The sequence below is a fragment of the Schistocerca gregaria genome, chromosome 9 (genome assembly GCF_023897955.1).
Source record: "Schistocerca gregaria isolate iqSchGreg1 chromosome 9, iqSchGreg1.2, whole genome shotgun sequence".
NCBI lineage: Eukaryota > Metazoa > Arthropoda > Insecta > Orthoptera > Acrididae > Schistocerca > Schistocerca gregaria.
The window spans coordinates 160,161,463-160,182,543 of record NC_064928.1 but is presented as its reverse complement, the minus strand read 5'-3'; the positions used below and the strand labels follow the sequence as shown (position 1 = coordinate 160,182,543).

The 21,081-nt window shown below is 41.6% G+C and overlaps 1 protein-coding gene across 2 annotated transcripts in view; it reads left to right on the top strand.

Moving 5' to 3' along the window:
* LOC126291746 (GATOR complex protein NPRL3) overlaps positions 1-21,081 on the top strand; it is an 84,524-nt gene that overhangs the window by 46,510 nt on the left and 16,933 nt on the right. For both annotated transcript variants that reach the window (XM_049985423.1, XM_049985424.1), the window contains exons 4-5: positions 2,509-2,673; positions 8,192-8,374. In XM_049985423.1, coding sequence (XP_049841380.1) covers positions 2,509-2,673; positions 8,192-8,374 — 348 coding nt within the window. The remainder of the gene's footprint in view (positions 1-2,508; positions 2,674-8,191; positions 8,375-21,081) is intronic.

Here is a 21,081-nt window from a genome sequence, read left to right as displayed (position 1 = left end):
AAACTGAAAATGACAGTAACTTTGTAGGTATGCAGGTGCAGTAGTTGATGTAAGTCAGTAGTTTGTGTGTTACCTGGACCAGACATACATTAATCCATAATGATGTGATGATCTGGAATGGCAGTTAATTCAAAATAATTTGATTTTTTATTTGGATGAGACTTCAACTAATGTGCCCGTTTGAGCCCAACTCTCCCACCTATTATTAACTCCTGTATGGAGGAGAATAAATTGTCCAACAGAATTTATTTCACTTTGTTTTTAAAAGTAATTTATGTGCCAGCATATTTTATTTACCAAGAAGGCAATGAAAGTCTTTTGCAACTTCATAATTACCAAACAAGGCGGTGCTGTAGTACGACACTGGACTCAGTCTAAAAGCCAACACTTCAAATCCCTGCCTGACTGTCCAGACTTAGATTTTCCATAGTTTCCTTAAACTGCTAAAGGTAAATGTTGGGGTGGGACCTTTAGAAAGGACATTTTGGAAAGGACATGGCCGATTTCCTTTTCCAGTTGAGCCTCGTCATATGTTGACATTACATTAACATAGGGCTCCCGAAACTGTATTTCATAAACCAGTTTCCCAATGCTACTTCTGGTTGGTCATGCAAACACTCCAATATTGGTTCTTGTAATGCTATTTTAGCTGGCAGATTTCCTTTTCCACAATAGATTTTTGTTCCCATGTAAATGCACAACCGTTTTTGGAACGTGCTTGTATTGTCAGGTACATATTCTTTTTAAACATTTTTGGCTACTCTGTACAGAGTGACTCTTAACTGAAGAGAAACAATTATCGTGCTGACTAAATCTGAAACCAGAACAGCTGATCTCCAGAGGCCATTTATATTTTTAAAAAAAATAATGATGATCGGAAAACCGATATTTGACTGGTCTAGCAAAACCAACTGAGCCATAACCTGTATATAGGAGAGTGAAAAACACGTCGAAATTAAGGCGTCGTCTTCTGGAAATTGTCTCTCACATAAACATGGTCGATGACAGTGTTGTTGACAGGACAATAAATTGTACATTATTATTATTAATTTTTTTTTCCTACCACCTGTGGAGATGGAGTTTCAAGACATGTATAGTGGTGATCATTTTTATTACTAATTTTATACTAATGAATTACATTTTTGTTAGTTTTTGAATAGTTAATAAGTTTATCATGGAAGTAATTGTGTTGTGAGGCTGTTAAACCTATCACTAGTTGCATAATTATTTTACAACATAGGAGAGTGTCAAGGCCTACTTCCTGCTGTTACTCTTTTTTCACATTTTTATGTAAATAATGTCTTCTGTGTAATTTAAGACCTTTCACATTACACTAATGAATGAAATTAGATGAATCAGGCTAATGTTCTGGTAGTTCTTTCAACATCCCCAGCTTCCAATGAAATACTTTTGCCTTTCCATAAGAGAAGTAGCATTTTAATTGTTCTCTGGAAATTGGCAACAGCCGTAAATCCTATAAAATTCAGAAAATAATTTAATGATACTTGAACAAGAACATCTGTTTCAGTTATGTAACTCAAGAGGGTGATTTATTTTTGTCAGTACAGCAATGACACGTTTCCCATTATTTTTTCATTTATGTAGTCACACAGTCAGGATAGAAGTCAATCACTTCTTATTTCACCATTTTTTGTGATTAAAAAATATATATTTTTGTTTCTGAAAAGATTTGGCTGTACAGAATAAGTCAATAGAGCTGCTGAATTGACTGAAACAGCAGAAAAGTACAGGGATGTTATTGATATGAAACTGGGCTAATTGTCTTACGTACTCTCCATTCTCTGTGGTGGCTGTGTCACAATCTGTTGCCAAAATCGGCAGCTACAGGTGGATGAAGATAGCTGAACAAAGGCTTTGTAAAGTGTGTCAGCTACGTGCTGTGTGCCTTTAGTGTTCCAGATTTGCTCCCTCAAATTTTTTGGACGTCTTGATAGTTGGCCAGTCTATTATTGCTTTCTTCCCCCTGCTCCCACTTTCCTCACCCAGTTCTTTTTCTTATTTACAAACATAATCCTACCTTGTACAAAACTACATTTGCGTGTCAACAAGAACAATGATATTGGCTCAAAAAAGTAATGAAGTCCAGTTTCATAAAGGAAATGAAAGGAAGTTATCTCCACTTGTCTTTCAAAGAATGTGTTTCATTATGGTATAGAAACAGTGCATAGAGCACTTTGTAAAGTGCTGTAAACTATGTTCTGGAGAAATTTAAGATGTTGTTTGAAGGGGAGAAGAATGAAATTCCAGTTATTGCAGTTGGCTAGTAAAAGATGTGTTATGGGTAATGCTATGTGGGTGCACAAAGACAATTCACAAGAAGCCTGAATATTTATGATCGAGACTTCTAGTACTTAAAGTTTTGTCACGTCAGTCCGGTGTGTCTTTCCTGATGTGTCAGAGTGCAGTTAGGTTTTGCACAGATAACACACGTGAATGCAAACTGCAGTTGTAAATGTATGTTAAATTAGTTCTGTAAATTTTTTACAGGTGTTCCAGCTAACAGGACATTTGGTGTACTGGGCAAAGGCAACTGTGATCTTCCCACTGTGTGAGAACAATGTGTATGTGGTTTCACCTGATGCTCCAACTGGTATCAACAGTCCTCTGGTTGAGAGGTTCTCAGAAAGCTTCCCAGGGCTCAATCTGCTGCAGGTTAGCATATTTTGTTTCCTGCCTCATCCCACAAGTTTCAACAAAATTTTTATTACAAGCATGGAAAATTTATATATCGCTAATATGAACACATTAGCCAATGGTTAGTAATACTCTTGTAATATATTCCTTGAAGACCACTTCAGTACGGAACCATCTAATAATGGTTTAAGATTTCATTAAAATCCTTCTGGATGAATTGCCACATCAACTTATAAATTACTTAAAATACTGAAATAGATTGATATTTCACCACACGGGGTAGCCGCGCGGACTGAGGCGCCTTGTCACGGTCCATGCAACTTCCCCTGTCAAAGGTTCAAGTCCTCCCTCAGGCGTGTGTGTGTGTGTGTGTGTGTGTGTGTGTGTGTGTGTGTGTGTGTGTGTGTGTGTGTGTGTGTTGTCCTTAGCGTAAGTTAATTTAAGTTAGATTAAGTAGTGTGTAAGCTTAGGGACCGATGACCTCAGCAGTTTGGTGCCGTAAGACCGTACCATAAATTTCAAAGACTGATATTTCAGCCGTTTTGTAGCCGCGTTTTTCAGGTCTAAGATGAGGGCTGAGCAACAAACTGATTTTTTCCTGTAGCTTCCATGTTAGTTTCCTATCTGTACCATGAGTATTTGAAAAAGACAGGTTGTCGTTTCTCATTTCCATAGGCACCAGCACACTCATATCAGTAGTTTGACAGTAACACTAGTTTGCAGATGCTCTTTTCATTTCACATAGCTAACAGTGGAGGTGATGTGAAAGGAGCAGTATGGCGCAATAAAATTCTGTGTTTGTTTAAACCGTGCAACCACTGAAACTTACAAAAAGCTGCGGCGAGCATGCTGGCCGCTGTGGCCAAGCGAGTCTAGGCACTTCAGTCCGGAACTACGCGGCTGCTATGGTCGCAGGTTCAAATCTTATCTCGGGCATTGATGATGTGTATGTTGTCTTTAGGTTAGTTAGGTTTACGTAGTTCCAAGTCTAGGGGACTGATGACCTCGGATGTTTAGTCCCATAGTGCTTAGAGCCATTCGAACTATTTTTGCATCAAGTGTACAGTGAAGATGCACTACGTTGTGCAATAGTGTTTGGGTGGTTCAAGGACTTCAAAGAAGGCCGGCTTGTCTGTGTTGGGTAAGGTGGACCTAGTGTTTTGGCTTTATATTTATTATAATTCCTGTGCATCGATACAATGTTTTTATTACTTATGTTAAATGTCTTGGATACGCTCGGGGGGCGACCAAGGGTATCATACATGCAACACATCATGAATGACGTTGGATGGAAGACGTGTGGAAATAAAGAGGAAGGCAGACAGAAGAGAGGAATGGCGCTCTGATGCAAACCAACCTCAGGGTTGAACACTAAAAGAAAGACACTCCTTTCCTGTTCACCCTCTTGAAAACCTTTTCATAATCTACGAATGCAATTTGAATTTCTAGGTTGTATTCATTTAACTTTTCAATCAACTGGTGTGCAGTAGCGACATTATCATTGCAAGATCATAACTTTCTAAACCTATTTTTTTTCCCCATTAGCTGGACATTAGCTATCTTTATCATTCTACTGTTAATAATTTTTCTTAGATTTTGTAAAAAGCTTTGTTAATATAGCATTAAAAATGTTAAATATTGCATTTAGGATGTTTTGTGTGTTACCTTCATGCCTAATGCTTATCAATACACCGTCAGACCCTCAAAAAACTTAAAACATGAATTCAAAGAGTTCTTCCACACACGGAGCACCATCTTCTTCAGCATGACAATGCCATACCACACGAGCACTGCGATATGTACAACAATCTAACGATGGAAAATCCAGGATGGAATGTAACAATATTATGAAAAGGAAAGTTGCTACTCACCATATAGCGGCGATTCTTAGTCACAGCTAGACACAACAAAAATACCGTTGCAAAGAAAGCTTTTGGCCAATAAGACCTTCGTCAGAAATAGACCACGACGACACACACACACACACACACACACACACACACACACACACACACACACACACACACGTGTTTGCAAATGCAACTCGCAAACACAACTGCAATCTCAGGCAACTGAAGCCTCTTGAGTGTGGATTCAGTTGCCTGAGACTGGCAGTCGTGTGCGAGTTGCGTTTGCGCGCGCACACGCGGTTGTAAGTGTGTGTGTGTGTGTGTGTGTGTGTGTGTGTGTGTGTGTGTGTGTATTTTTGACTTAGGTCTTACTGGCCGAAAGCTTTATTTGTGATTGTCTTTTTGTTGTGCCTGTCTGCGACTCAGCATCGCCTCTATCTGCTGCGTGAGGTTCACTATCATCGATCATCCTCTGTACAGTCCCCACTTGGACCTCTCTGATTTTCATCTGTTCCTAAAACTTAAAGTACACTTTTGAAAGCTTCATTTTGATGGTGGTGAAGCCATGCAAGCAGAACAGAGGTAGTGGCTCTGTCAACAAAGTCGGACATTCTATAGTGACTGTATCAACTAACTGGTCTCTTGTCTGGGGAAACGTGTTCATTGCCAGGGTGACTTTGTTAAATAAATTTATAGACAAGAAGAATAAAGATGTAGAATATTCCATGAAGTGCACCTGGATGATGTCAACTTATTGCCACAGTATTTCGGCTGACAACCATTTAGCCATCCTTAGGTGAGTGGTTTGCACTGGACATTACAAGTTCACATTGCACTCTTTATAGCAGAAATTGGTCCGGAGACATGCACAAGGCAACTGCTACATGAGTGACCTGCATCGAGTTTCCCTCCTTCTTCCAATATTGCTCCATCTCTGGCGTGCAGGCCCATGCATATTAGTGATACTAAATGCACGCTCTCTGTCAGATTGCAGCCTCATAGAGCTGAAATTCAGATGTCAGATTAATAAAATTAACAATCATCAGACATGTCATTAGTCATAAAATGTTTCCTTTCTGAATATATTAAAGAAATCACTGGGTCCCATGTCTTATCCAATTGAAAACCACCATCATGATTCATCAGGTCTTATGCCAAACGTACTTCCATCGACTCCTTAATTATTGAAGCCCAGAAGGATCTAGTCAAAGCAAAGATTTCTGTAGCTGTATAATCCTTGGAATGTCATGTGGAGATTTAATTCTCAGGTATGGCTGACTTACTGGGCTGAGAAAGGCACATGTGTCAATTATGCTCAGTGCACCTTTCACACACAGTGTGTGTTTTGTGATCAATAGAGGGTTTGCCACACTGGCAAAGTATTCTGTAGATTCCAACCCTCCATAATCCCAGATTGTCCTTCACCAAATCAAGTGGAGCACATGACTTTGTAAGTGGGTGGAAGATTATTTTACAGGATGTTTCCTTAAGATTCTAAAGCTGTGCTGATCCGACGAGAATACCCATTATCTTTGAACACATATTGTAGGTGTTCCAGATCCTTTGCAAAGCTGTCTCCACCAGACGCAAGGTTTGCCCAGTGCACCAATGTTCAAAGGATTCTCATAGCCTGTGATGTGTGGTGGCAACTAGATACCTGCAATTACAAGTTTGTATGTGTGTTCTTACGATAAACAGAATGGCACAATGATCTATCCACTTTCCAACTGACCAAGCATCCAGAAACATCTGGGAGCTGCCCTTATCTGCTTCAATCTTAAATTTGATATTCTCATGGATTGAATTCAGGTGCTGCAGAAAGCATGACAGTTCTTCTTCACTGTGGGACCACACTACAGAGATATCGCCTACATATTGCCAGAAGACTTTTGATTTAAGTTCTGCCAAATCAAGTGCTGTTTCCTGAAAGTCTACCATGAAAAATTTGATACCAGAGGGGAGAGAGGACTACCCGTTGCAACACTGTTAATTTGCTCAAAATTATATTCAACGGTGAATTTTAGCTCTATGAGTCCCCACTCTGAAAGAGACAGGGGTGTATGTGCCCCACAAGAATTGCGAAATCCGGGAAAAAACCCTGGAATTATTTCATTCAAGAAAAATTCAGGAATTTTTCATTGGTTTAGATTTCAGTTAAATTTTTGTAATTTTGACTGATAAGACCTGCCACTCTAACAAAGAATTTCAATGTAGCAGAATAATATGGCAGCAATAATACATAAACTAGAGAATAATTCCAAAATAAAACTTTAAGTTTCAAAGAAAATTTGCCATTTACAACAACAAAACACAGTGACCGCATAAGTGTCTGCCGACGGCAAAATGTGTCAAAGGCTATAGGATAAAGATTATGCAATATGTCGTAACAACAAACTACTTTCAGTAAGTGTGATGTCACAACTGTTTACATGTCTCACAGGATGCAGGAAAATAATGTGAATGGTGGTTTGTAAAGTATTAGTTTCAAAGTAAATTTCCTTTTACATGAGCTGAATTATATTGCATGTGAGAACGTGCCATGTATTTCTTAAATGAAAGAGCATTTGACTTGTGCAAAAAGTTTGGGGACCAGCCACTTAGTAAAACTTTGGGTCCAGAAGAGCAGCCATTTGTGCCATAATTTAAAATTTTTGTTTGTGGTACATCCTGAAGTGTAATAACTAAAAAAGACTAGGCTTCAAGGTTAGTTTTAATGTTTATTTTACTGCTTTCATAAACTACAAATTATGCAACACTGATGATGAAAAGTATAATTATCCTTAAAAAAAGTGTGAGATGAGTTCTTGAGTGATTTCACACACAACTGGCTTTTCTATGGGAAAGTCAAAGTGCTTCACGGAACATGTTATTCAGCCAGGTATCCCATAAAATGTTCAGTGCACAACAGTGAATTTATAATTGTTCTTGTAAGACATATATAATTGCTGCAGTTCACCAAAATACTTTATTTTTTTGCTGGATCTCATTTCCTAAAAATATGGGAACTTCTACACCTGTTGTATAAAACCTTTACCATTCTAAGGATTGATATGTTTTATAGCTCCAAGGGAAAGTATATTGTCACTTAACAAAGAAAAATGTGTGTCCACCCAGGGTATAGTGTGCTTTCACCAAGGGGAAAGTGTATTTTTGACGAGGAAGCATTTTTTCTTGTTTATGTATACACCCTGAGAGAGCATGCGTGTAGTATCAGCATTATACAAGTGCCTGTGCCCCATAGGTAGAGCTGTAATGGAAGAGGTCCTGAAATTTGACATAGGTTGCTCACATAGCTACTACCTTTGTGCGTGCATCTCTACACCACTTTTTGGTACACAGTTAACTGTGTGAACTAGCAACCGTCAGTACAAAACACTTACCTGATGATGGCTCATTGATTGTCAGCTGAAATACAGTGGCAAGAAGTCGATGTTATCCGGCTGCAGTAGTGAAACATCACAGAACACTCTTTACACCAGGAAAATTCCAGGAATCACGCAGATATAGAATGTTAATAAAGTTTGTTTTATTTAAAAATCTTTAAGAGTTTTCACATAAATTAAGTGACGTTACTTTGCAGCATGCCCACGTACAATTAGTTGTTACTACTTTAATACTGAACATTTTCTTAAATCATAACACAATTTGGTCATAATAATTAGCACTCGCCAAACTGTCTCCTCCAGGTGATGAGCGACTTCTCACTGCCGACTCCCTTGGGGCAGAAGAAGAACCCCTTACACCACCCGCAGCAGCAGTCACAGCTGGTGAAGGTAGTCGTGTGGCTGCTGCAGCACAAAATGCTGCTGCAGTTGCACACGTATGTATACTTCATGCCAACGGCGAGGGGCCCTCCGTTAAGAAATCAGGTAATACACTACTTCTGTCAAAGAGGACAGTACATCTGCAGTGACAAGCAGTCCTTTGCCGAGTATGTTGGGGAGCTTTACAGACAGGCATTACCCTCTTCCCCCGAATGTACACCACCATATCTGTGCGCGCGCGCGCGCACTCACACACACACACACACACACACACACACACACACACACACTCTAATCTCTCAATAAACCATATGCTAATGGACACCACTTCATTATCTAATATCACTCTGAACTAATTATTTTATTTATTTGTTGTAATCCACTTTCTTGACAACAGCAATGGACTATCACATTTATGTGAATCTATGACATTTTTTTCCCTAAAAATTTAACTGAGTTTACAGCACCTGTCATGGTATTTTACTATTTATCTTATTTTGTTTCTACTACTATAGCTCTAACATTTACTGTATATGGGTACATATAAACTACTCTACATTTAGTTCCCCAACACCATCTTTCCAACTCTCAGAGGTTTTTTTCTACGCTAATACAAATATTTCTACTATGAGTACTTACGATAATGTAAGGGTCACTTACTGTCGGAGAACAGTTCATTAGCATACTGTGTAACTTCACTGTTCCTCGTGCCTGTTTGACATGCAAGTGCCCCCCCCCCCCCCCCCACACACACACACACACACACTATGAGTTTACCTAGTTTCTCAGTTTCTCTGTATATTTCGTACCTTTGCCGTCTGAATGAAGTGCACTGACAGATCAAATCGCACCCCTCAGGGGCTCACCACATTTTCGTGAGTTCGTGCTTGGGTACTGTGGGGCCCTAACCTTTGTAGCACTTCTCCCTTCCATACTGCATGTCTATCCTCCTGTTACTCTTTTTCCCCTCTCTTCCGGAATATGTCTGGGATATTTTTGGAAATTTTCAGTAACCTGACATCAGGACAGTTCCTCCACTGTTTTTATGTTCTTTTTCTTTTTTTCTTTTTTCTTCATTTCCCTCCTCCTCTTTGGCATTTGAGGTTCCTCTTTTTTTTCTTCTTCCTCCCTATGCGCTCCTGAAGGCGAGCCCACGTGTCCGACGCGTAACAGACCTGGGTCTCCAGTGAGGATTCACACATACCCCCCAGTACAGGCCATGTCCAGGGAGGGGTGATTGCCGAGCTTACCTCCCGAAATTGCCAATTGGTCCCTCTTTCAGGTGTTTGGAAAGTGTGACCTGAGGTGTGAATAGTCACCCAAGGCAGGTGCATCCCCATCTGAGGCGGGGTCCCCCAGTTGGAAGGAGCGTGCTGTTGGAGGCTCTGAAAGTCTTGGGGGATTTTCTCACAATGAGCCAAACATCATCATCTCAGTCTTAAGCCTACTAAATGTAAATGGAATGAAGCTAACAATTCAAAGACCTTCATGGCTGCATCTCGGTTCTTCATGGTTTCAGGTACTGAATGAAGGTGATCGATCCTTTGCTACTGTTAATCCATTTGTTATTCTGAAAGGTACTGATGCAGTTGCTGGCCCTGTGAAATCCTGCTCTTGTTTACTCAATGACACTTTGCTTTTGGAGATTACTTGTGATTATTATCCACAACAACTGCTTTCAGCTTTGCTCCTCCACAGCTATCCTGTTAGTCTAGAGGCCCATCGAATACTGAATTCTTCACATGGTGTTATTTACACTGGGCTTCTTGATGGTCTGATCAAGGCAAAAGTCCAGACTTCTGATCAGGGCATCATTGCAGACCACTGGGTGATGAAAATGGTAGATACATCCTTAGTGGTCACACAAACTCTCTTCTCACATTTGATAGAGTAGTGTTTCCATCTAAGATCAAACCAGGCCGTGAAGTCATCACAGTCTGACCGTACATTCACCACTATCAAATGTTCTGTTTACACCCGGCCAGATATTTAACCTGTGCTATGGACACTCATGAGGCAGATTGTGTGACTCCTTCTCCCTGCTGTATCAATTGCATTGGCGACCAAACAGGCTCCTCTCGAGAATGTTGTGTGTATCTTGATGAACAGGCCATCCAGGAGATCAGGGTGAAGGCAAAAGTGCCCTACCCTGTTACCCGTAAGTTGTTGGCTGGTCAAAAACCCTGCAGCACTTACAGCACCATTGTTGCTACATCTTGCTACACGAAGGATGTGGCTGTGCAGACTTGCATCCTCAGATTCAGCACTGCGGTTGTAAAATTGCCCAGTTTCTGGGAAGCATCCCCATCTCCTCCTCCTCCAGCTGTGAAACAAGCCACTAAATTTTCACCTCATACGGCGAAATCAGCTGCTACACAACCAACAGGTCGGACATTCCCTCTAGCCAACGAACATCTGAGTCTTCACCTGAAAACTGCAAAGGCTCCAAGAAATCTAACAATGACAGTCAAGTCTTCTTCTTCGGTGATTCGGCAATCCTCTTCAGTGGTGTCGCCGTGTGATACTCTCACCCAGCCGACCTCTGTGTGCCAGTGCACACAGTTAGCTGTTGTTCTGCCTCAGACTCCAAAGACTGACTGAGGGAGAATGCTGACACCTCTGTACACCTCATGGAGCAGGATTCTACACCCTCTGTGCCCTGTAGCAGAGAGATTTTGAAGGTTTGCACTTGGCAGTCACTGAGGTGACACCCCTTCAGTTTTTCCCTCCTCCCCTTTCCCTGTCATGACACTCGTCCAGTGGAATGTTCGCAGCCTTAGAGCCAACAAGGAGGAACTATGGCTGCTCTTGGAATTGCAATGTCCACTTGTTCTCTGCCTCCAGGAATCAAAATTGCGTCCTCACAACCTCTTTGAACTCTCACATTTCTTTCCAGTCCGCTTTGACCTTCCATCTCATGGGGAAGTCGCAATGCTCATCAGGATGACATTCATAGTCAAACCCTTTCACTGAACACTCGGCTGCAAGCTGTTGCGGTCTAATGTTTATAAATAATTTACCTCAATTTCAAATAGAAACCAGATGTTGACCTAGGTTTAGGCACAGATAACAATGCCTTCTTCAGAACACACTAAAACTACAAACTGTCTACGGAGGCATGGTCCAACATTAATACAGAACGACCAAAAGGGCAAAAGATTCGCATAAAATGTAAAATAAACAGTATGTGTGTAACTTCTGAAATTTTCCCGGCGTATTTGTTCTTCTAATAATTTCCGGGTATGCAGCCGGATCCTGTCGACATTCTGCCACGATATTTCGGCCCAGAGACGTCCGGCCATCACCAGGTGAGTACACAACTACTGAAGAGCCCAGGTGCAGTCACGGTATTTATACCGATTCTCGCGCACGTGTTGACATGCGCGGCATAGTCGAGTTGTACGTGCTGCCCTCGGTGGTGAAAGTAAAAGATCATCTAGTCATTGAGTATCGAATGACGCTGTCTATTCCGCTGTGAATGTATAATTTTAATAACAGGATTCCAAGTTTTATCCAGTTGAAAGCCGTTGTCACGATTTATAAGATTATCGGCAAGACGTATTTCCACTGATTCCTTGATTACGGAATCCCAAAATCCGGAAACCTGGGCCGAAATATCGTGGCAGAATGTCGACAGGATCCGGCTGCATACCCGGAAATTATTAGAAGAGTATGTGTGTACTATGTCAATAGCTGTACTTAGTTTAAATGTCAGAAGCGTGCTTCTTCACTCCACCCAATGTTCGGTGGGCCACGGGCTCTTTTTATAATCATAAAATTATTCACGATTGCTGACGTGCTGCAATGTTAAAAGTTGCCCTGTTGCAGTCTGCATTTTCCTTCCTTGCTTCCTTTTTTTCTCTCTGTGTACCATTTACACCCTTGCAGTCTGCACTTTCCTTCCTTGCTTCACTTTTTCTCTGTGTACCATTTACACCCCTCCGTCATTTGAAGTCACCAGAGCAGACTTCCTCCAGCTTATTGTGCACCTCCCTCACCCCTTTCTACTGCTCGGTGACTTAAGTGTGTGGCATCCCTTAGGGCGCTCCTGGCACCTGTCAAAGAGGTGTCCTCTTGGCTGACTTACAATCAACTCAACCTCATCTGCCTTCACACTAGAGCACCCATGTGCCTTTCAGACTCCATGCACACCTATTCCGATTTGAACTTCTCCTTCTGCACTGCCCAGGTTGCCCGTTGTCTTGAGTGGTACGTTCTCTCTGACACACACTCAAGTAACCATTTCCTGTATGCTGTCCGTTTGCTGACTCCTACCCCACCTACATGCAAACACAAATGGTAGTTTTCTAAGGCCGATTGGAGGAGACCTTCGACAAACAACTATTCATCAGTTGTGATGTGGTGGTGGTCTTCAGTCCTGAGACTGGTTTGATGCAGCTCTCCATGCTACTCTATCCTGTGCAAGCTTCTTCATCTCTCAGTACCCACTGCAACCCACATCCTTCTGAATCTGCTTAGTGTAGTCATCTCTTGGTCTCCCACTACGATTTTTACCCTCTACGCTGCCCTCCAATACTAAATTGGTGATCCCCTGATGTCTCAGAACATGTCCTACCAACCGATCCCTTCTTCTAGTAAAGTTCTGCCACAAACTTCTCCCCAATCCTATTCAATATTTCCTCATTAATAGTGTGATCTACCCATCTAATCTTCAGCATTCTTCTGTAGCACCACATTTCGAAAGCTTCTATAGTCTTCTTGTCCAAACTATTTATCGTCCATGTTTCACTTCCATACATGGCTACACTCCATACAAATACTTTCAGAAATGACTTCCTGACCCCTAAATCTATACTCGATGTTAACAAATTTCTCTTCTTCAGAAACGCTTTCCTTGCCATTGCCAGTCTACATTTTATATCCTCTCTACTTCGACCATCCTCATTTATTTTGCTCCCCAAATAGCAAAACTCCTTTACTACTTTGTGTCTCATTTCCTAATCTAATTCCCTCAGCATCACCCGACTTCATTCGATTACATTCCATTATCCTCGTTTTGCTTTTGTTGATGTTCATCTTATATCCTCATTTAAAGACACTGTCTATATCGTTCAAGTGCTCTTTGCTGTCTCTGACAGAATTACAATGTCATCGGCGAACCTCAAAGTTTTTATTTCTTCTCCATGGATTTTAATACCTACTCCGAATTTTTCTTTTGTTTCCTTTACTGCATGCTCAATATACAGCTTGAATAACATCGGGGATAGACTACAACCCTGTCTCACTCCCTTCCCAACCACTGCTTCCCTTTCGTGTCCCTCGACTCTTATAACTGCCATCTGGTTTCTGTACAAATTGTAAATAGCCTTTCGCTCCCTGTATTTTACCCCTGCCACCTTCAGAATTTGAAAGAGTGTTCCAGTCAACATAGTCAAAAGTTTTCTCTAAATCTAAAAAATGCTAGAAACATATGTTTGCCCTTCCTTAATCTAACTTCTAAGATAAGTCGTAGGGTCAGTATTGCCTCACGTGTTCCAACATTTCTACGGAATCCAGACTGATCTTCCCTGAGGTTGGCTTTTTTCATTCGTCTGTAAAGAATTCACATTAGTATTTTGCAGCTGTGACTTATTAAACTGATAGTTCAGTAATTTTCACATCTGTCAACACCTGCTTTCTTTGGGATTGGAATTATTATATTCTTCTTGAAGTCTGAGGGTATTTCGGCAGTCTCGTACATCTTGCTCACCAGATGGTAGAGTTTTGTCATGACTGGCTCTCCCAAGGCTGTCAGTAGCTCTAAAGGAATGTTGTCTACTCCCAGGGCCTTCTTTCGACTCAGGTCTTTCAGTGTTCTGTCAAACTCTACACGCAGTTTCGTATCTCCCATTTCATCTTCATCTACATCCTCTTCCATTTCCATAATATTGTCCTCAAGTACATCACCCTTGTATAGACCCTCTATATACTCCTTCCACCTTTTTGCTTTCTCTTCTTTGCTTAGAACTGATGTTCATACAAGTGGTTCTCTTATCTCCAAAGGTCTCTTTAATTTTCCTTTAGGCAGTATCTATCGTACCCCTAGTGAGATAAGTCTCTACATCCTTACATTTATCCTCTAGCCATCCCTGCTTAGCCATTTAGCACTTCTTGTCGATCTCATTTTTGAGTCGTCTGTATCCCTTTTTGCCTGCTTCATTTACTGCATTTTTATATTTTCTAGTTCATCAATTAAATTTAATATTTCAAAATTAAAGATTCCAAGACTTACCAAGCGGGAAAGCGCCGGCAGACAGGCACATGAACAAAACACACAAACACACACACAGAATTACAAGCTTTCGCAACTGGCAGTTGCTTCGTCAGGAAGGAAGGAAGGAGAGGGAAAAATGAAAGGGTGTGGGTTTTAAGGGAGAGGGTAAGGAGTCATTCCAATCCCGGGAGCGGAAAGACTTCCCTTAGGGGAAAGAAAGGACAGGTATACACTCGCACACACACACACACACATATCCATCCGCACATACACAGACACAGTGTCTGTGTATGTGCGGATGGATATGTGTGTGTGTGTGTGTGTGCGAGTGTATACCTGTCCTTTCTTTCCCCTAAGGGAAGTCTTTCCGCTCCCGGGATTGGAATGACTCCTTACCCTCTCCCTTAAAACCCACACCCTTTCATTTTTCCCTCTCCTTCCTTCCTTCCTGACGAAGCAACTGCCAGTTGCGAAAGCTTGTAATTCTGTGTGTGTGTTTGTGTGTTTTGTTCATGTGCCTGTCTGCCGGCGCTTTCCCGCTTGGTAAGTCTTGGAATCTTTATTTTTAATATATTTTTCCCATGTGGAAGTTTCTTTCTGTTTTATTTACAAATTTAATATTTCTTCTGTTACCCAAGGATTTCTACTAACCCTCGTCTTTTTACCTACTTGATCCTCTGCTGCCTTCACTACTTCATCCCTCAAAGCTACCCATTCTTTTTCCATTGTATTTCTTTCGCCCATTTCTGTCAATTGCTCCCTTATGCTCTCCCTGAAACTCTGTACAACCTCTGGTTCTTTTAGTTTATCAATGTCCCATCTCCTTAAATTCCCACCTTTTTGCAGTTTCTTCAGTTTTAATCTGCAGATTGTAGTCAGTCTTCATCTGCCCCTGGAAATGTCTTACTATTTAAAAACTGGTTCCTAAATCTCTGTCTTACCATTATATAATCTATCTGATACCTTTTAGTATCTCCAGGCTTCTTCCATGTATACAGCCTTCTTTTATCATTCTTGATCCAAGTGTTACCTATGATTAAGTTATGCTCTGTGCAAAATTCTACCAGGCGGCTTCCTCTTTCATTTCTTTGCCCCAGTCCATATTCACCTACTACGTTTCCTTCTCTCCCTTTTCCTACTACCGAATTCCAGTCACCTATGACTATTAAATTTTCATTTATTTGATCATACACTTTTTCAATTTCTTCATCTGCAGAGCTAGTTGGCTTATAAACTTATACTACTGTAGTAGGTGTAGGCTTCGTGTCTTGGCCACAATAAAGCGTTCACTATGCTGTTCCTAGTAGCTTACCCGCATTCCTATTTTCCTATTCATTATTAAACCTACTCCTGCACTACCCCTATTTGATTTTGTATGTATAACCCTGTAGTCACCTGACCAGAAGTCTTGTTCCTCCTGCCACCGAACTTCACTAATTCCCACTATATCTAACTTTTACCTATCCATTTCCCTTTTTAAGTTTTCTGACCTACCTGCCCGATAAAGGGATCTGACATTCCACGCTCCGATCCGTAGAATGCCAGTTTTATTTCTCCTGATTACGACATCCTCTTGAGTAGTCCCCGCCTGGAGATCCGAATTGGGGACTATTTTACCTCCGGAATATTTTACCCAAGAGGACGCCATCATCATTTAATCATACAGTAAAGCTGCATGCCCTCGGGAAAAATTACGGCCGTAGTTTCCCATTGCTTTCAGCCGTTCACAGTACCAGCACAGCAAGGCCGTTTTGGTTATTGTTAGAAGGCCAGATCCGTCAATCATCCAGACTGTTGCCCCTGCAACTACTGAAAAGGCTGCTGCCCCTCTTGCGGGCAAGCACTTTCTCCTTCATACATACAATCACACCTGGGCAGAGGCCACATTTCCCAGACACTGACATGAAGCCCTTGTCGTACCCATACCTAAGCTCGGTATGGACTAACACCTTCTTTCAAACTAACGTCTAATATCTCTTACCAGCAGTGTTTGCAAGGTGATTCACACCCAGCTGGTCTGGTGGCTAGAGTCTTGCAATTTATTGGCCACTGCACAAGGTGGATTTATGAGTGTGCTGTTCTGCAGTTGAACATATTGTCACTTTGTCAACCCATGTCATGTATGGTTTTCTGCAGAAATACCAGACTTTGACAGTGTTTTTTGAATTGGAGAAAGCCTACAACACCTGTTGGAGGACTGGTGTCCTCTGTACTCTTAGTACGTGGTGATTCCATGGCCACCTACCCTGTTTCCTTCTGGAATTTTAAAGACCAAGTTTTCAAGGTACACGTGGGTTCTGCTTTTTTGGACGTCTTTATCCAGGAAAATTATGTGCCTCAGGGTTCTGTCCTGAGTGTGGTCCTACTGTCGCCTTTAATCCTATTATGGCCTCTTCCATCGGGCATCTCCAGCTCCCTTTTCATTGATGATTTTTTGAGCTATTGCAGTTCTTCACAGACTTGTCTCCTTTTGCAGCATTGTCTTGATTGTCTTTACTTGGGGAGCATCAACATTGGCTTTCGCTTTTCCACTAACAAAACCATTTGTATGAATTTCTGTTGGTGCAGCAGGTTTCTTCCATTGTCTTTACATCTTGGGCCTATTGCTCTTCTGTTCACTGAAACTACAAAATTCCTGGGGCTCATGCTAGATAGGAAACTTCCTTGGTCTTCCCACATGTCTTACTTGGCTGCCCACTGTATCTGGTCCCTCAATGTCCTACATGTCCTCAGTAGTGCTTCCCGCGGAGCGGAGCAAACCACCTCTTCAGTTTGTACTGATTGCTTGTCGACTCGAAACTAGACTATGAGTGTTTCCTTTATGCATCTGTATGTCCATCAATTTTACACCGTCTCAACACAATCCACAATTGTGTCATCCCATTGACCGCTGGTGCCTTTTACACCAGCTTGACTGAGAATCTGGATGCAGAACCTGCCAAACTACCGCTGTCATACCAATGCGTCATTCTCCTCAGCAGATACATATCCTGTTAGCCATGCCTGGCCACCCACACTGTGCATCCTTCTTCGTTGACTCCTTTGACTGCCAATATGGGGTGCGTTCCTTTTTCTCTATTGCTCTGGCAGGTTAACTTCACACTACCTGCCACTTTCCCAATGGATGTGAACCTTTCACCACCTTGGCTTCGTGCAGCAGCCCGTGCTCTTTTTCTAAGGACACTATTGCAGCCTTGCTCTTATCAGTGTAAGCTTCTCAACCTCCGCACGGAACTTTGTGTACATTGATGGCTCTCGGACTGATCCTGGTGTTGGGTATGCCTTCATCATTGACTCCGACAATTTTTGGGATCGGCTTCTGAACACTGCTCTGTATTTACAGTGGAGCTCTTTGCCCTGTATCAGGCCACCCAGTACATCCAGCTACATAGGCTTTTCAATTGTGTCATCTGCTCTGACTCTCTCAGTGCTCTTCAGAGCCTCTGTGTGCTGTACACTCTCAATTCCGTGATGCAACAGGTCCAGGAAAGCTGTCATTTGCTTGCTTTTGATGGAGCCACTGTGGTGTTTTATGTGGGTCCCTGGTCACCTCGGTCTGATGGGAAACGGAGCTGCTGGTGCTATTGCCAAGGCTGCAGTCCACGTACCTTGGCCCTCTAGTTCTTCCATTGCGTCAATCTCTGTATTGCCATCAGTCTGTAAGCAATATCCCTTCGGGCTCACCATTGGTCTTCCTTTCATGGGAACAAGCTCCAGGAGTTAAACCTCCCCCAGCATTTGGGTCGACCTCCTCTGCGCTCTCTTGCTGCAAGGAGATCATTGTAGCTAGGCTCCGTGTTTTTGGCACTGTCATTTTAGCCATCGTCATTTGTTAAGCGTTGATCGCCCACCACTTTGTGTTCATTGTCATCAACCTTTGATGGTTCACCATTTCGTGATGGAATGCCCCTTTTTTTAAGCACTTACGTTCTAATTTAGGTTTTCTGACTTGAGTTATCGGTCGTTTTAAAGAACGATGTGTTGGCTGTTGCCCACATTTTGCTTTGTATCCAACTTAGCAATATGGCGAAAGTAATTTAATCTTTTGTTCAGAACCTCCGTTGTCTCTACGGCGTATTTTGTGGAACTTTATCCAAGAGAAAGTCTCTGTTTAAACTGTCTCTCCGTCTGTTGATTGGGCTCAACATGTAGTAGCTTTTAATTCCTTTTTTGTGTTCTATGGTTCTGATGTAAGCGCTTATGACCTTAGTTCTTTTTTCTCCCTACAACAAAACAAAATAGATCAGAGCCCATCACTTCTATTTCACTGAATCTTCTTGTTCTTCTTCACCCCTTCACTTTTCTGGTATTCGACCTTGTCGTCATAGAACTGTTGGACTTCATTCCTGTTCCATCAGGTGAGCTACAGGCATAACTTGTCCATACTGCAATGTCTGTTGGCTATAGTTATACCTAGCTTGTTCTGAGACAGTGTCAGCTACAAGATTTAGGGTAACGAAATCCTCTTTTCTCAGAATAAGGACTGAACAATTTGTCTACATGCTCCACTAGTAACAACTTGACTATATGCCCCACTAGTGTTTTGTCTCTTTATCACTGTGAATAAACAAGAGTGTTCTTCCTACAATCCGTACTACCCCTCAGAGACTGGTATTCCATTGCTCACTGAATGTAAAAAAATACCCTTGCTTGTCTATTCACACACCACCTCATGACACATTGCCACATGTTCCACATCCCTGTGGGACACCCATTTCTGAGACGTGTTGGATGCACTCACCAAGCACAACGTACTCTAGCCCCATCACAAGCTTATCCTATCCTGTCAGAGGCAGGGCCACCTATGCAAGCACTCAAGTCATATTCCAGTTGTGCTGTAACTTCTGCACATCTTTTCATGTGGGCAATAGTACCAACCAGCTGTCCATCTGAATGGATGGTCACTGCCAAACTGTGTCTGAGAGCAGAGTTGACTACTTGGTGACAGAACATGCTGCTGGGCACAGCATGCTCGCTTGCTGTATGACCGTAACTTAACACTTCCTGCGCTGATACTATCCATTCTGCAATATCCCTCTTTCTCTGTTACATGAGGGTAATCCTGAAAGAAAGGTCTCCCAAAACATTGGAGACGCAGAAAAATATTAGGTACACGCAATTTTTTTTCCGTAGCGTTCTTGTTTTTCGTGTCGGTGTTGCTGTTGCTATGAGTTTATTTATTGAGTGTAATTTTTTATTTTTTTAGTTGCATGTTGCCATTTGAGTTTATGTATTGTCATTTGGAGAGAGTGAGTGGAGCTTTGGATGTTAGAAAACAAGAGTACCAAGTACAGAAGTCAGAGCATTTCTGATGTATTCTTCAGTTTGAATTCAGTAGAGGGGTGACAGCAGTGGAGGCAGCCAGAAACATTTGCACCCTGCGTAGGCATAATGCCATTGAATGGAGCATGGCAAGAAAATGATTGTCTTGTTTTGAGGAAAGATAGTTCTCACGTTAGTGACTCTCCATACTCGGAAATACCTTCGAGGTGTGATAAAGATTGTTTAAACACATTAATCCAAAATGATCTATGTCATTGTACTCAAGAAACTGGTAAATGTGACGAACTGTGATCATTCTACTGTGAAGCAACATTTACTTGCAATGGGGAAGGTTCAAATCGGGTGTATGGGTAAGGCATGTTCTAAGCAAAAAATCACAAAAATCAGCAGATGGCCATATCTGCACCTCTGCTTGCACGCCACGAGTTGGCTCATGCTATCCTGTATCGTTACTGGTGACAAGAAATGGTTTCGGTATGCTAACAGAAGGAAAAGAAAGGAATGGATGAGCCCAAACAAAGTAGCAACTCTCCCTAGAAAGACATGTACACACCCACAAAAGATAATGTTCTACATCTAGTGGAACAGTGATGTTGTGGTGTACTACGAATTGCTTCCCCAAGGTGTAGCCATCACTGTTGACATTTATCGCCAACAGCTGAGGCGTTTTGCAGATGCAGTCCAAGAACAATGACCACGGGGACTGTGTGAAGTGATGCTATTCAGTGACAACACCCACCTACACTCTGCTAGACTAACAAAAAATACTATACAGGAGTTGTTCCACACACATCTTATTCACCTGATCCCTCAGGTTTTGACCTTTACCACTCCCTATCGAACAACCATCAAGAAACTTTCTTTACAGACTAAAATTGTTCTCCAAACATAGCTCAATGAATTCTTCACCTCCAAACCACGTGATTTCTACAGTCGCTAAATCAGAAAAGTACAAAGTGATTTTATAAGGGTTCCGTTTTTACTGATTGAGGTACGGAACCTTAAAATGTATTGTCTGAATGGCAGTTATGTGGATAAACAAACAAATTTTCAACTGTAGGATGATCTAAATATTATAGAATACATTTTTTTTATTTCAGAAAAAAAATAAGAGAACACTTTACTTTTGGGATTACCCTCAAATTTTCTTCTGTTGGTGCTCTCCTCCACTTCCTTATGTACCACATGCAACTAGTTTTTCCTGTGTTAGAGTGAGATCATATTGTAGTGCTGTGTTTTGTAATAGCTTCAAACATGGTTTATGAACTGGTCAGCCATTTAAAAGTCAAACACACAGTGATTGATTACTTTGACT